Consider the following 17,505-nt stretch of genomic DNA (forward strand, 5'->3'; position numbering starts at 1 on the left):
GACTTCATTCATCTTCTGCGGAGGGTCATGGAGAGAGAAGCAATTTCTCAGAGAAGTGGATCCCGGGCTGTGATGTCAAAAGCAGCTCAGTATCCATGAGGATTGTGTAGAACCTACATTAAGACCTGCTTGACCTTCTTCTCCGCTTTCACAAAGCTAAAAACAAATCCCCTAATTTTTCCCCTTTCCATTCAGTTTTGCTACTTTAAAACTTTATATCAGTAGATCCTTTAGCAAAGATATGCAACAGAGTATGTGCGGGAGTCAGGCTAGCATTTTCAAGCCTGAAAACCTAAAGTTAGCCCAACTTATACTGAGGAGGAATTTGGCCCAGAATCTCTGTAGCTGTATATAAGCCACAAAGCCTGTGAAGTGATGATTAAGAGCTAGTTCAGCCTTTGCTATGCAAAGCACAGGGGACAATTCTTCAGACATTTCTGGGTAACAGCTAAGCTAACTTAAACAGCATAGAAAGAAGCCTACATACTTAAACACAAAGCTACACTATAATAGTCACAGCCTTGCAGTGTCAAATAGGATTGCGAACAGTTCTGTCCCAAACGATGAAGCAATGGTCACTTTTAAGTTGACCTAGTTAAATTCCTAGAAGGTGTTTCCTCATTCACACTTAACAAAATGCAAACCTTCTACATTTGAATATCAGGTGCCAGAGCTGCTTTCCACAATAAATATCATAAGTTTCATTAATACCTGGATATGTTCTAGGTTATTTAAGAGAGGTGGTTTCTTCATCCCAAAGTCATGAGGTATCAGAGTATAGAAGCGATTGGAGAGATCCAGTATCTGAGAATCACTGCCACCATCAGAAACTGCCTAAATGAGAAGAGGAGAAATGAATTCTGGGAAAGTTCTATGCAACAACAGATGCACTCAAGGTACTTGTTTTGAAAGACTAATAAAAAGAAACATTACCAATACAAGGACATAGAAACACAACCAAAGTGATTTTAATGTTGAAACCCACTTAAATGAATAAAGGGACAGTCCTGTTAAATCACTTTCCATGTTCCAACTCAAAATACCTACAGAAATACAATCATTTTCCAGTAAAGGAACAACTTATAAAGGAATAAGCTTGTTCGAAAAAAACCTGAGGTTCTGGTACACCAAAACAAACGACAATAAAACAGTAAGCACAGACATGCTCAGAGTGAACTAGAGAACAGTGGAGTTATTTTGTTGCGCATGCAGCTGATGTGCATTTACATTAAGTCTGGAAGTGCCCCTCTGCATGCCTCTTTTAGGTACCATACAGAGGACTTTTGTGAGCTCTCTGGACAATATTGACTAGCGATCCTTGGAATGCTCCAAATCATGAGCAACAGTGCTTTATAGCACCCAGAACAGATGAGCAGTACAGCATGTCTAAATATATCATTAAGCAAACACACTCCCCTTCCAGCTTAGAACCTCATCTTGGAATGCAGTGAACAGAAGTAATGATTAATTCCCCATTTACACCAGCAGCAGTGGATTTGGTCCTGTCTTAGGCAATATCTACACCAAGGGTGCTACAGCGGCATAGCTACGGCATCACAGCTATGCCTCTTGTAACCCTGTAGTGTAGACACAGACAATGGTGATGGAAGGGGTTTTTCTATTGCTGTAGGAACTCCACTTCCCTGAGACACTGCAATTAGGTCGACAGAGGCATTCTTCTGTCAACCTAGCTGCATCTACAGCAGGGGTTAGGTCAGCATAGATATGGTGCTCAGGAGAGTGGATTTTTTATACCCCAAGCGCTGTAACTATGGTGACCTAAGTTTTAAGCATAGACCACACTTAACTTTACATACTCCTCCTACCACATGTTTAAAATGCTGTTCTTCCTAAAGAACAACTTAGGTCTTTTTACACTACAACTCTGAAGTAATTATATGTCCTCTTAGGGCTGGTCTGCACTGGAAAGTTACATTGGCAAAGCTGTGTCTCACGTGTGTGAAAAATGCACACCTGAGATGTATCTATGCTGACCTAATCCTAATCCTAAATAGGCAGCAAAAGGTAGACAAAAAAATTCTTCTGTTGACCTAGCTACTGCCTCTTGGGGAACTGGATTACCTACAATGATGGAAGAACCCCTCCCGTTGCAGCAGTGAGTGTCTACACTGAAGCACTGCAGCTGTCACCATAGCATTTTAAGTGTAGACAGCCTCAGTTACAGATGGTGTGATTAATAGTAATAGTGTCCTCAGCAACGGGTTAATTCAAAAAGAATGAAGCAGCCCCTTTACTGCAACCTAAAGTATGTACCCTTCCTCCATTAACTTTTAGTTGATCAAAACAAGTGTAACCTCTATAAAGTACAAATGCAGCAAGGAATCGTGTTCTGAGCCCAGAATGACTTCTGAATTCCCTTGCTGGTTGTAAAGTCTGTTTCTTGCTCACCTGATCTGGAGAAAGGTGTAAAAAGTGAGGTGCCAAAGTTTATAGACAATATTAAGCTGCTCAAGATAGTTAAGACCAAAGCAGACCGTGAAGAACTTGAAAAGATCTCACAAAACTAAGTGATTGGGCAACAAAATGGCAAATGAAATTTTATATGGATACATGTAAAGTAATGCACATTGGAAAAAATAACCCCAACTATACATACAATATGATGGGAGCTAATTTAGCTACAACTAATCAGGAAAAAGATCTTGGAGTCATTGTGGATAGTTCTCTGAAGACATCCACACAGTGTGCAGCAGCGGTCAAAAAAGCAAACAGGATGTTAGGAATCATTAAAAAGGGGATAGAGAATAAGACAAAGAATATCTTATTGCCCTTATATAAATCCAGGGTACGCCTACAATTTGAATACTGCGTACAGATGTGGTCTCCTCATCTCAAAAAAGATATATTGGCATTAGAAAGGTTCAGAGAAGGGCAACTAAAATGATTAGGGGTTTGGAATGGGTCCCATATGAGGAGAGATTAAAGAGGTTAGGACTTTTCAGCTTGGAAAAGAGACTATGGAGGGATATGACGGAGGTATATAAAATCATGAGTGATGTGGAGAAAGTGAATAAGGAAAAGTTATTTACTTGTTCCCATAAGAACTAGGGGCTGCCAAATGAAATTAATGGACAGCAGGTTTAAAACAAATAAAAGGAAGTTCTTCTTCACACAGTGCATTCAACCTGTGGAACTCCTTGCCTGAGGAGGTTGTGGAGGCTAGGGCTATAACAGGGTTTAAAAAAGAACTGGATAAATTCATGGAGGTTAAGTCCATTAATGGCTATTAGCCAGGACGGGTAAGGAATGGTGTCCCTAGTCTCTGTTTGTCAGAGGATGGAGATGGATGGCAGGAGAAAGATCACTTGATCATTACCTGTTAGGTTCACTCCCTCTGGGGCACCTGGCATTGGCCACTGTCGGTAGTCAGGATACTGGGCTGGATGGACCTTTGGTCTGACCCAGTACCACCATTCTTATGTTCTTACCTGCTGAACCTCATTAAGGATGGAGTATGCACTCTGGATCTGCCTCTTGCTCAGCTTTCCCAGTGGCATCTTCTGGAGGTCAATCTAGCAAGGAGATTTGTTGAAGCAATTAAAACATGACTCCATTACAATGAAACCTCCATAGTTCCTCTCATCTGGCCACCAGAAAGATCTGAGTCTCCAGACAGAATATATTATATAAAAATTAAAACAGTTCAGAGCTGGCATTTATCTGCACGGGCTGAAGAATGAATAGAGCAGTGCAGCCAGAACATGTACAAGTTATCTCCCAATGAGACAAAATTATGTCTGTAATTTAAGATCATGTGCAGTACTTGGGCTGAACAAAATAAGTGTTTCAGTATAAGGTTTAATATTTACCTAATGCCATAAGCATTCATGACCTTTTACAATTAGGTCTGCTGCTGGAGAAACCAATATAAAGGGCAGTTTGAACAGAATAAAATATCCTTCAGGAGAGCACATAATGTGCCCAGTATTTTGACTGCAGTAACAGTCCAAGCATACTCCATTTTCAGCACTTGCACTTGGCACCTGTAAACTGCAGAGTAAAGCATGAGGAAGTTGTATTCTGTATTTTGCGTACAGAGTGCCCCATCAAGGCACATGTTAACTAAAAGCGTAATCTCACAGTACAAGTTATGCTTCTGTTTTCTACATTTTATTTACTAATTTGTTTTAGAAATAGATGTTGCCTGGCACCCCCACCTATCTCATCCTCCCCACATTTTGGGCAAACTAATTAAACCCCCCAGATCTTAATTCTTCTAGTGGTTCACCTCTCAAGACCTTCCCAGATCTCTCTGGTCTGGTAGCACAGTTTTGAACAGCTGGAGCTTGGGAGTTACAGCTTAAATCTAGACCTTTTCATACACCAGCTTTGTAATGAAGAAGTATGCAGCAGCATTTAACAAAGCTCCATTTTAACTGAATGTTTTACAAGAGGTTATGGATATGCTCTATGGACATTAGCAGTCCTCACAGAACACCCCTCAGCTTGTCAGGTCAGTACTATTTGTGTAGTTAGAGCACTGACAGGCACCAAGTCCAAAACCCTCATCCCAGAGAGGAAAACTGTAGAGCGGCTGGTTCCAAACAGGATTCAATGGCAGAACCCTCTAGGAAACTCCACAAATCATTTACTGTTGGATAAATTCTATTTTATTCATTAAATTTAAGTTAAAATTCTCAGCTACACATGCACACCCCTTCTGCAAAGGAACTTGAGATTCTCTTCTGAACCAGTGAGCCTTGCCACCCAAGTGCTGAAGTAATTTGCACCTTGTATCATGGTACAGAGATTTGCTTCCCCCTCCTGCTGCATCTATAACTGATGAAATCCAGCTATAAAGAAAAACCAAGCTGGACTGAGAGATAGAGGTCACAGCCTCAGATATGACAGAGCGCAACTTACGATATCTTGGGGACATTCATGTAGAGGGACACATGCACTTTCAGGAGAAATAAGACAAAGATAGTCATAACCAGACAAAACATTCTCAGTGATGACAATTTAGGCTAGCCACTGCCTAGACCAATACACATTCCCTAACAGCAAGATCTATTAGATTGTTATGTAGCCTCCCAAGAGACCAGGTCTGGGCTGAAGTGCTGGAAGCCCATTCTTCAAGTCACTTAGCATTACCAGGGTGGAGTGGTAATCTCCAACTGCTATATAGGAAGTAGAGTAGCGAACGAGATGTAAAACTATGATTTTAAGCTGCAAAGCAACATGGATCTGATCTGTTTAACTTTGGACAAAACAGCACAAAGATCATGAAGGATCAGTTCTAGATCAATAATATAGTCACTTTGCTGCTGCCAAATGCATCAGGTATATTGTCAGAATCACCTCCAGTACAGTCACATGCACCAGGTGGAACACGACAACAAAAGAACACAGAAGCTGCAGGCACATAGAGTACCAGCAGCATACACCAATGCTTTGCGAAGGGGTAATGTAGTACTTCGCCCCAGTGCTCAATGTCAGGGTTTCCAGCCAGGAATGAGAATGGACAGTACTAGGGTAGTTCAGGTGCTAGTCCACCTAGCAGGTGTTTACTACAAGGCAATTGTAACAGGACTGGTACAGGGTTAAGTGAGGGGAAGTCTTTACAGAATCAGAAAGCTGAAGAGAGTCTTCAGGTCACCCCCATCATGAAAATGATCCTTTATATCACAGCAAGTCTAACGGCAAAAAGCCTGAAGCTGCCAAAGCTATCTACACACATTGGGAGTGCCTGGATACGGTGCAGTAGATAAAAGCACATAAATCAGGCAGATGAAAGGACCTAATAAACCCCTTGGGGAGACTGCACACAGTTTTTTGGCTCCCTAGCAGAGGCAAATATTCTTCCCTCATTGGAAAGAGCTGCTGCTCCCAAGCATGGGATAATAATGAAGCCAGAATCTAATAGGAAGAGCAAGTCTCCATTCAAGCTCTAGGGGCCATACAGATCCTCAGATGGCACAAATTAGCATGGGTCCAATGGAGCTAATTTTCTCCAGATGATCTAGACAGTACTGGAAATGGAGAATCATTAGCACTTATTTCAGAAGCTTTAATCCAAAATCTGCTTTCAAAAGCCACAGAATATACAGGAAAATCTCCTATCACAGATGCTTCAGAATGTGCTTGCACATTAAAAGGACTTCAGGTATACAGCATTTTCACTGCACATGACAAACTGAAGTGTAGCTGTAGAAAAGGTGGTGTGCAAATTAAACTGTATGTCACAGAGAGCATGCAACACTTCTTTCAATATGCAATTTTATGCTAGGTAAATTAAAGTACCTTTATAGGCTGACCAAAGAAAGCAAGAGAGAAAAGTTGTTTAACATTACAGATGCCCTGACATGCAGCAGTTCACCCACAGCATTAAAAATAGATTTGGAGACTGCAAATGAAAGTTAGTACACATATTTATATGCACGGAGCGAGGCAGGCATATGTCCCTACAACTGTGCGATGATCATCAAAAAATAGTGGCTGAGTTGTGGACAAGCCATGGAAAATTGCGGAAAAGTAATAATGGACCTTATTTGCGGTAATAAAGCCCATTATTATTTTTCCGTGATTTTCCACTGTGGGCTGCCCCGGGGCCCCCACTGTCAGTCTTGCACAGAACGGGGCTCCCACTCTCAAACTGCAGTGGAAGCCTAATATTGAGGAATCCGCAATTTCCGCAATATTGGAAGTTAAGTAGGGCCTTAGGCAGGCACTACCAGACCATTCTTAGCCCCACCTGTTTGGATTCATAGCTATATGTTATTCTAAAGACATGGGAAGAAGGGTGAATCACAGCGATTTTTCCTCAGCTGAAAGAGCGGTGAGCCACTGACCACATGTCTACTCTACAATCTTAAATTGACCTATGTTAGGTCAACATACAGCCACCACAGTAATTACTACCCTCCTTCTGTTTGTGGCAAGCATCTTGGGGAGTGGGGAAGGGGGCGAGGAGGAGGGCAGGCGGCGGCTGAGAGCCAAGGCTTTCAGGTCTGCGCAGCTCCCAGTCGGGAGCAGGGGGCTAGCCGCTTGGGGCTTCTTGCCTCCCATCAGCTGGAGAGCAGCCTCCTGGGGTCTCTCGCCTCTGGTGGGGAAATCCACACCCAGAATCCAGTCAGCTGCCATGTTCCGGGGGGGGGGGGGGGAGAGTCGGGACCCCAGAGACAGCAGGGCTCCCAGCAGGAAGTGGGGAGCCTGGATTGCAGCAGCCCGGCTCGGGAGCCAGGAGCCAGCTTTCTTGTCAATTTCACAGCCAATGTAAGGAATGCAGTGTACACAGACACTGCGTTGCCCTAACTACACTGACATAAGGCCTACCCCTCTTGTGGAGGTGGGGTTATTATGTCGGTGTATTAGGGTAACTTACATCGGCGCGAGCAAGACTGTAGTGTAGACACTGATATAGTTAGGTTGATATAAGCTGTCTTATGTCAACCTAACTTCGTAGTGTAGCACAAGCCTTAAAAACATTACACAAGAATCTGGCACTTAACATGGCTGAGAGTAGAAAATAGGCTTTATCAAAACATCACCTTAATGCACATATCAGCTTTCTGTGCTCCTCCAGGGTCTCTGTTATTTAAATTTACTAATAATAGTTTTACTTGTGTCAGGGCTGCAGACCCAGAAGGGTGTTTTCTTGCCTCATGTATCAGTGGCCATCTGAGTTAAGATTCCAAAACCTCTACTAATGGTGATGATGTGCATAACACAGAGGAATACAGAATGATTTTCCTGATCCCAGGTTGAGCTTACAGGATGAACAGACAGAAAAGTCTCCTTTAGATTTACAAGCTGAGAACATTCAATATAGACATCACTAATGAAAGAGATGTGCCAAGATGACATTTGTATAGTTATGATTGAAGTGTCATGTATGGGGTTTTTTTTTAAACTAGTGATAAAGGCTGGTTAGACATTCCCCCCCCACCACCCCCTTTATCGTAGGGCCTGATTCAATGTCCTCCAAAGTCAATGAATGATTCCCATTGACAGTGCTGGATCAAATCCACAGTGCGAACGGCCTGCTACTGCCAGCATAACTATCGTGTCTAGTGGGAAGGAGTGACTAGAAACAAGCAACATTAAATAAAAGTGCAAGTACCTCAAATTCCACCATGGCTTTCTTCATGCTCTCCACATCAAAGATCATCTTAATAAGGTCCTGGACTGGCTTAGGAAGTTTTGACTTGGTCCCAGCACTCACTGTCAGTTTCCTCACAGCTTCTTCATCCTAGAAAGAGTAAATACAAACATGCCAAGGGATAAGGGAAATGTATTGATTGTCATGGTAACAACTCAAAGCCAAGTTAGAGAGGGCACACTATTGTACACATGCCTGAATTTGGTGGGAAATGTGGGGTATTGCTCTGAGAATACAAAGCAATGGGTCATTAAGTCTGTATTAAAAAAAACTGAATAATTGTTAACTTGACATATGTGATTTCAAGAGGTGCTCCATGTAAATGCAAGTTAAATTTAGAAGAACATATTTTTCATCTTCACACTTGTATTTTGCTGCTTCACCCAAAGCAATATTAAATAGATTTTCTTTTTCAACAATACTTAGCATGTATGTAGATCTTGGTCTGAACTAGGAGACTGTGCTTTGTTTGAACTTCACAGCCTGTACTAATAATTTTCAATACATTTCTATTGTAAATTTTTCTATTCATGGAACAATCCAGTAGTTATCTGTTGACCACAATACTATTTGTGTGTTCTTCTGGATATAGATCAAAGATGCTGTAGCCTGATCAATAAAGCATCTACCTTGTACTTCAAAACAGAGTTCATTGTGCATTGAGGTTGTAATTTTATTACCAGCTCATCAGTGTAACATTCTGAATTAATGCAGACTACTTTGCTAAAGCTACATATTTTTATATTCTAACATTTCAGTTGACATCCAACAATTTGGCCATATGAATATGTGATAAAAATTAGAAAATATTTTCTAGCTTTGTTACTGTTATCTTAGGGGCTATGTTCAACAACTGTAGGTTTAAAAAACGCTCAGAAGTATGATTCAAGTTGAGGATATCCCTTTAAGTAAACTCACAGACGTTCTCAGGGGTCAGAAGAGGGAGAATTCTTGTTTTACTATTTAAACAGCTCTCTTCTGCAATAGCTGATGTCTCTTTTTTGGTCTGTTCAGTATATGCATTTGACAGAACTCTGGGGAAGAGCCAGTTTTAGTGTTTCCTCTGTTTGTATGGGTCACTCACACAGCGGTAGGGGAGAGAAGTACTTTCTTACCAATAGGAAAATGAGATTGTGATGTACAACTGGCATGGGACTCGGGGACCCAGGCAGTACATGAAACTACTTTTGACTTATTTTAAATGACAACTTTTCAAATTCCTTTTAACTTCCCCAATTGAGAGGTCCCAAAAGTGGGCACACACTGTCAACTCAAAGGCATCTGAGCTAACTTTAGTTTAAACACTTTTCTAACATGACTAGTTATCTATTTAAATGCACTGTTGTTTGCACCTGATCTACATGGTAAGCCACTTGGGGTAGGCACAGTATCATCTTACACTTGCATTGCATAGAGCACTTTAGCACTCTGCCTAATGCAAAATATCCAGATTCCTGCACCTTATCCTTTTGTTGAACAAATGCATTCAGAAAGCAAATAAGATAGTGCAGGATAAGCATTTTCCTTTGTGTAAGAAAGAATTATCTTCCCAGCACAGGAATATTAGGGAGTTACCTGTCCATAGTCTATTTCCAGGGGGTAGAATTTTTTTGGATATTTAGTGAAGTTCTTGGAATGCCAGGAGTTGCCCGTTTTCTCTTCATACAAATTCAAGAAGTGCTCAATGGCATCATCTTTAGATGGCATCTGCTCCAGTTTATTACTCCCAATCACAGTGCCAACACGACCCCAAGATCTGAAAACCCAATACCTAGAAGCAAACAAAACAGGAAAAGGGGACAGTAGGATCTCTGGATCTCAGTTCTAAATGAATCTGATCCCACAATAAAGACTGCACGGATATAAGCATAGTATCAGAATCATCCATCTGCATTATCATATTCAATGGAAGGCTCTCTACTTTTGGAATGACTACACACAAATAATGGGACAAGTTTTTATACATCAATGCCTAGAGCTACCAAAAAGTGGCTGCCACAGAAAGGTGTGCACACTATATAGGCACCAATATTGAATTTGATGTGTGAATGTAATACTGAAGGCCACTAAATTAACAGCTCTGGAGGCAAAAGTGAGGGTAGCAGCGAAAGCTTTCCTTTACTGTCCTATCATCATGCTTCAACTCTGACTTGGCGAGACCTTCTCCAAGGCCTGGTCTAATGCAGTTTTTTGTATTAATTTCACTATTTCAGTTGGGGGTGTTTTTTACTGAAATAATCAAAGGGGTACACGGTTATATTACAAATGAGCCTTTGTACTGGTATAACGGTGTCCACACTAGGAGGGTTGTACTGCTTTAGCAATATTGGTATAGTTAAAATAGAGCCGCTTCTGTGTATAGACAAGCCTATGGCAGAGAGCCAGGCAACCCTTTGCAATCTCAGGAGACGCCAACAAAGTTGCCACCTGGTGTCCATTGCGGCTGGGATGCTGGCACTTGATCTATGGGTAGGGCCCTACTAAATTCATGGTCCATTTTGGTTAATTTCAGGGTTGTGGGATTTTTAAAATAGTCTGTTTCATGGTTTCAGATGTGTATATCTGAAATTTCACGGTGTTGTAACTGTGGGGGTCCTGACCCAAAAGGGGGTCGTAGAGCAGTTGTAGGGGGTTCGCGGCATTTCCACCCTCACTTCTGCGCTGCCTTCAGATCTGGGAACTAAAGGCAGCACAGCTGCGGAGCTTCCTGAAGCTGAGGGAGGTACCTGGAGGTAGGTCTGGTCTCTCTTGGGAGTGCGGCCGTACGGGGAAGAAATCCCGTCCTGCCCCAGCCCTGCTGGGACTAGCAGCTAGAGCCTGGTGCACAGTAGGAGACCCCAGCTGGGGTGCCCCCAGCCGTGCCCCTCCCCTACAATAACTAGATTTAATGGGGGAGATCTGATTTCACGGTCTGCGACATGTTTTTCATGGCGGTGAATATGGTAGGGCCCTACCTATGGGACCTGAATTGAAACTAACCATACTTCATCATTGACACCCAACAACAGCAAATGGTAGAACACCTTTTGCTCACTACCAACGTGAACCTCCTCTCTAGTCTGCTAGTTCAGCTCTATAGTCTATCACTAGTCACCTGTGCCATCCAGTCCTCCCTCCTACACACCAGAAAACCTTTAATATTGATACATTAGTCGGATTGCTTTGCTTGTGTGCTGTATCCCTTTCTCCCCACCCTTTATTCATCTGACGTTTTACATTACATGTCTTTGGGAAAGGGACCAGCCTCTATCTTGCAAGCAACTAACATGTCTGGGCTCTACTGCGGGCTAAAGACGCCAATACTGCAGAGTAAAATTAATTAGGATTTCAGTGCTTTTTTTGTTATCAATGCCCAACTTTATATCACACTCAAAAACATAGGGGCACGGCTACAAATGTCAGATTTCACCGCTACTCATTAAGTGTGTCATAGCAGCAGCACTGTAAGTGGGTTCAACTTCCATTTGAGAGAGTCAGAGTTGTGCCTGCTTACATCAAGGCTGAACTGGTCTATAGTGGAACCAGAGGAGACGGTTATTCAGAGAAATTCTGGTGGCTCTTGGGAGTTGGGAGGGAGAAGGAAGAGACAGCCTCAACTCTTGTGACTGCACAGACAAAGGATCCAAAGGGTCTGACCATAAAAGGAGAGAAACAAGGCAATTTAATAGGTGAAGTAGCAATTCTGATGTATGCTTGGCAGAGACTGGGCATGATGCTTCCTGGCCCTTTTCCATGCACCTTGCCAAGCCTCAGGGTACTGGTTTCTATATGCTTACATAGCTGTGGAGCAGTCTGAAACTGAGCTAGCCTCCACCGGCTTTGCAGTCAGCTTATACCAAACAGGAGTTAGAGGGAAAAAATGCAACCTGCACATCTCTTCATAAACAATGTCCCAAAATTAAAATGGGCACACTCGTGCCAAATCCTGCCTTGCTGCTCTTGAAAGCTGAGTCACCGGTCCCAGGACATTATAGTTTGGGTGGTACATCATTTAATTAACCCTAATTCTATATCTAAAAAACCTCAACTGCTCAATCTGAGATGTTTTCACTATCAGTGGAATTGAGCACAAACCAGACTTGCTCAGGTGCTTATCAATTCCTAATTTCCATTTCATCCTGTAGGTTTACTTTTTTCAACTCACTCCGTTCGGCAAAAATGAAACTAGGTTGGTCAGTTTCACTTCCATGTTCTCATGTGCTTACGCGATGTTGCTGTGTTTGGGTTTCCAGAACTACAAAGGAACTTTTCCATACAGAACAAAACAACATCACAGAATTTTTTTTAAGTCGTCATGAAGACATTTCTATTTATATTTGGCATTTGTAAAAAAAAAAAAAAAAAAAAGTACTGTAAACCCCCCCGCATTTCCATGAGAAATTAAACCCACCTGATCTCTCTGTCATCCTCCAGTAGCTGCAGTTTGTAATAGGAATTGGTTCCTCTGACAATATCTACCAGGCCGAGCGTGGCACTGAAGATTTTACCACTCTTTTCAAAGACATGAGCAGAGTCCTCCAAACCTATGAAGAAAGGTAGTGAATTAGAGCCAGGGTGAGGTAGTCATTTTGTATCTCCTTTCCTTATTCATACTAATTTTGTGTATGCAGACTTAACCAAGAGATGTTAAGACACACACGGGCACAAAACTGGGTGACTGGACAACAAAATGGCAGATGAAATTCAGTGGTGATAAGTGCAAAGTAATGCACATTGGAAAACATAATCCCATATAAAATGATGGGATCTAAATTAACTGTTACCACTCAAGACAGAGATCTTGGAGTCACTGTGGCTAGTTCTCTGAAAACATCCACTCAATGTGCAGAGGCAGTCAAAAAAGCAAACAGAATGTTGGGAATCATTAAGAAAAAGGATAAATAATAAGACAGAAAATATATTGCCTCTATATAAATCCGTGGTACACCCTGTGCTGGGGCGGCTGCCTCACGCCCTGAAAAAAAGGTCTGGAACAGGCCAGAGAGGCTGTGCAGGCCAGCAGCCAATCAGGACCGGGCTGGGCCCTATATAGAGGCTGCCTAGCAAGAGAGAAGGCAATCTCTCCCTGACTAGCAAAGGGAGGAGGACTGGCTCCTGAGGTAAGGAGGTAGCACCTTGGACAAAGCAGTGCTGGGCAGGCTTGGGGGAGCAGAGGAGAGCCCCAGCCCAGTTAACTGCCAGGCTGCGGCCCCTGCTAAAAAGGGTCAAGAATGTGCACGGGGCCAAAGGGGAAGCAGCCCAGGGAAGATAGGCGGACAAGAGGGGAGTGAAGGAGGGCAGAGAGAGGCTGCCGCTAGAGGGTCCCTGGGTCGGGACCCAAAGTAGCGGGTGGGCCTGGGTATCCCCATTCCCCCCTTGCACTGCACCTGTCCACAGAGGAGTGGGGCCGAGACAGACTGCAACCTCCTCCTGAAATGAGGGGATAGACTTTGGGGTTGTGGTTGGCCACTGAGGCAGGTGCGAGCTGAAGGACTGCCGTTATATTTCACCCCCCCTCCCCCAAGGGGTGAGAGTGGAGTAATGGGCACTGCCTGAGGGCAGTGTCCTGAAGAGGACGCCGCCGAGCGGGGAGCAACGTGGGTCCCAAACCAGAAGAGCAGATGATGGGCGAGACACCACATGCAGAGGGCGTTCCGCAGCTGACAAGAGCTAATTCCCAGAGCAACCAGCGGGAGGCGCCAGCAGTGGGGAGTCAACACCCCATCACACACCCACATCTTGAATACTGTGTGCAGTTGTGGTCACCCCATCTCAAAAAATATATATTGGAATTGGAGAAGGTTCAGAAAAGGGCAACAAAAAATTATGAGGGGTATGGAACAGCTTCCATATGAGAGGAGATTAATAAGACTGGGACTTTTCAGCTTGGAAAAGAGACGACTAAGGGGGAATATGATAGAGGTCTATAAAATCATGACTGTCGTGGAGAAAGTAAATAAGGAAGTGTTATTTACTCCTTCTCATAACACAAAACTAGGGGTCACCAAATGAAATTAATGGGCAGCAGGTTTAACACACAGTCAACCTGTGGAATTCCTTGCCAGAGGATGTTGTGAAGGCCATGACTATAACAGGGTTCAAAAAAAGAACCCTGTTCTGTTCATTCCCTCTAGAGCACCTGGCATTGGTCACTGTAAAAAGACAGGATACTGGGCTAGATGGACCTTTGGTCTGACCCATTATGGCCGTTCTTATGCATGGAGACAATGGAAAAGCCATTGTTATCTCTATGCATATGCAAGATGACCACCCGCATTTAACATTTCACCAAGCAAACGTTTCTTCTATGAGGCAGGGTGAAAGCTGCTGAGAATCCACAACTCCTAGGTACCTCAATGGGAACCAAAGAGCACTCGTGTCTCAGGTTTGGGCTATCATGGTTCATCTGCAGAGAAGAATTTAAAACATAGAATTTGGTCCACTGGTTGGATCATTAGCTTCCCCGGGTTAGGGCTGGGTACTGACAGGGAGTGCTATGTGAACGCATGGATTCAAACTGATCAGACTCTGGCTAGGATGGTTGGAGGCACAGCTGGTTTTCTGCACTCACCTGAATCAGGATCCACTGCTGCTCCTCCTTTAACTGTTAACTTCATTTTCTTTTCAGACTTGCTGGTTCCTGAAGAAAGAGATGGGAAGACCTTAAATTTTTAATCTGATAAAACAGGATTGTCTGAAGAACTCTCCTTGAATAAATGCTCAAGTTCTTTAAAAGCATGAGAGTAGTTTTCATCCTGTCTGGATTCACACTAACAGGTTCCACCTGTATAAAACACACTGCTCTTTTAAAGCAACGTTAGAAGTCACTGCACTTTGACTTCCAGCTACACTGCACCTTACGTGATCTAACCTGGGGACTGACCATCTACTGAGGTGACACCTGTCTTCTCCCCTCCCCACACCAAACAGGTGGAATGTTTTAGTTATCCTGCTAGAATTTTGGTGAGAGTCACTTTCATAAAGTAAAACCTGGACAATTGTTTATGAATGATACATTCAGATTCTATCGCCGTGGGCCAGACTGTTACTGCAACATACAACATGTGGTCGAAATTTTAAGTTTGGGGGTCACAAACTGTTCCTCACCTCTGAGCAATCAAAGGTTGGAAGGCTCCATGGAGACAGCACATTCACACACCAGAGAAATGGATGGAAGTGGAAGGTATTGTGTAGCACTGGCTGTCTCTAAACAGAGACATTATACAAACCTCCTTAACCATCTCAAATGTGCCCCATGATCATGGTCTCTCGACAACGTGCGCGTACAACTTTCGCACATTAGCTAGAATGATAATTCACAAGGCTGAACTCAGTGCAATTGTTTGTGAAGTTTAATTTATGTACATTGAACTTACCTACTTATCTTGGACCCTGTACCAAAGCCTATGGTTTGTACCTGAGCTTGCCTATTGCTCAGATGGGGACTGTCACCAGTATTAACAGATTTATTTTGTTGAAAGAGTCACTATATTTTGGGTGTCTAGTAGAGCATGGGACTGAGAACCCAGGAATCTTGGGTCCTGCCACTCACCATATGACCCTGAGTAAGTCACAGAGCATTCTGATAGAGAGCCAAGTTCTCTGCTGGTGTAAGATGGGGCCGCTCTATGAAGCCAATAGGGCTGTGTGGATTTATACCAGCAGAGTGTCTCAGTGTATAAGCAGCAGAGTTTTTTCATTGGCTCCCTCAGCATTATTTCAAACTAAGGAATACAACAGGCCGTCTCTCTCTCTCTCTCCCAGGCAAGAGTGCGCTAGAAGAGGGGCAGGCAATATGGCAGGGAGAAACTCTACGAACAGCCCGTCTGGGAGGGAGTTTGGACACCGAGCTTGGTCTGGTCTTGGGGCTTTGTTACTTGAAGAAAGAATAATGGCCCAATTTGGGGAAAGGGGTGAGTTTGGACTGTAGCCAGGGCACCTGTGCTGTGTGAGGAGCCCACCCATTCACCCTCAGACCCTCACACAAGAGGCATGCCAAGGAAGGGTAAAGCTTAAACACACGGTAACGAACACTCCTGTGGAGACAAGAGCCATTGTGTTTTTTACCTTGTTCTTCCTTGACCTTCCCAGCACTCTTCATATTTGGCAGCCCGCTGGACTTTCCCCCCAGGGACGTCTCCGTGTGCTCCTGCTTCACCTCTGCACCCCAAGGCGAGAGCGCATGCAGCGACAGGAGCTCCTGGAAGCCCTTGCTGGAGGATTTCACGTCCTGCAGAAACTCCTCTGAGACCACCCGGACTTTGGCCTCCTTCACTTCTTCCATCTTCTTGGTCATTTTCTCAACTTCCTCTGTAAGGAGGGGGATAAGAAGCTGTAATCCAGGGAAGCTGTAATCCAAGTTTCCTGGAGCAAACGTTCCAGTGACACAGATAGCACAGAGCTCTTCCGAGAGGCTCTGATTCTAGCCCAGCTGTGCTGGTGCAAGCTTTGTAATGTTTTAAGGAGGTGTTTTGCATGTGCTACACCCTGCCCAAAACAAACTCCAACAGCCTAGTCTAGGCTAAAACAAAGTTACCTGTTGCACAGTGACTTTCTGGATTTCAAACCCTGCCTCATCTCCCAACTGAGCCAAGGGCTTGGTGGGAGCTGCTCTGATGAGGCCCGTGGTAGCACCCTCCAGGCCAACTGTCTATCAGGGACATTTCTCCCCTACACCATAAGAGCCTGATACTGCATCTTTGAAGTCAACAGGAGTTTTGCTGTTACTTCAGTGGGAGCAGGACCTAACATTGAAATAGTCACAACCACGCTATGAATGAATGCTATTAAATAGTTACGCCGCACCCCGCATTTGACACACAGATACCTACGTCAACGTCAGCTACCCATTACATAAAAGAAGCCACCTCACAATTAAAACACAGTCTCGTCCTTTAAAACCCACAACAGGAAATATACCTATTCCTGACATCAGCTCTACTGCAGTCAGGAAAACACTAGATCACTCAGAACTAAGAGCGCTATAGAAAGTCTTGCTTACAAAATATATTTTTATTCACTTTTCCAAGAATATGAAAAAAACCCACTATCCAAACATGACTCAACAGAATGTCAGTTCCAGCCTTTACATAGGATTTTAACTATGTCCTTTATAATCTCCTAACTCCCAAGTCCTAAGGTTGGTGTTGATATAGCATTGTTCCTCACTTTGTGTGCTGATGCACAGGGTAGCCTTGTTCGCTGTCCCTGTCACCTTTCCGCCCAGGTCCTCAATCATAGCCTTCACTTCTTCCTTGTTCCTGGATAATTTTCCAAGGGTCAAAATCTTCATGCTGGATAATGGCTTATCTAGTTGTTCAGGAATAAAAACATCACATAAATAAAGAGCATTGAGCACTAAACCCACAGATCCTGAATCTGATACTGCTCTGAACAATTGTCAC

General features: G+C 43.5%; 1 protein-coding gene across 1 annotated transcript in view; it reads right to left on the reverse strand.

The window, feature by feature from the left end:
- PARP1 (poly(ADP-ribose) polymerase 1) overlaps positions 1–17,505 on the reverse strand; it is a 54,760-nt gene that overhangs the window by 7,018 nt on the left and 30,237 nt on the right. Inside the window, exons 9-16 of the mRNA XM_039532049.1 lie at positions 17,270–17,410; positions 16,169–16,411; positions 14,673–14,741; positions 12,513–12,645; positions 9,698–9,893; positions 8,084–8,212; positions 3,450–3,533; positions 712–834 (exon numbers count right to left, since the gene is read on the reverse strand). Coding sequence (XP_039387983.1) covers positions 712–834; positions 3,450–3,533; positions 8,084–8,212; positions 9,698–9,893; positions 12,513–12,645; positions 14,673–14,741; positions 16,169–16,411; positions 17,270–17,410 — 1,118 coding nt within the window. The remainder of the gene's footprint in view (positions 1–711; positions 835–3,449; positions 3,534–8,083; positions 8,213–9,697; positions 9,894–12,512; positions 12,646–14,672; positions 14,742–16,168; positions 16,412–17,269; positions 17,411–17,505) is intronic.

Source organism: Mauremys reevesii, linkage group 3 (genome assembly GCF_016161935.1).
Source record: "Mauremys reevesii isolate NIE-2019 linkage group 3, ASM1616193v1, whole genome shotgun sequence".
Classification (NCBI taxonomy): domain Eukaryota; kingdom Metazoa; phylum Chordata; order Testudines; family Geoemydidae; genus Mauremys; species Mauremys reevesii.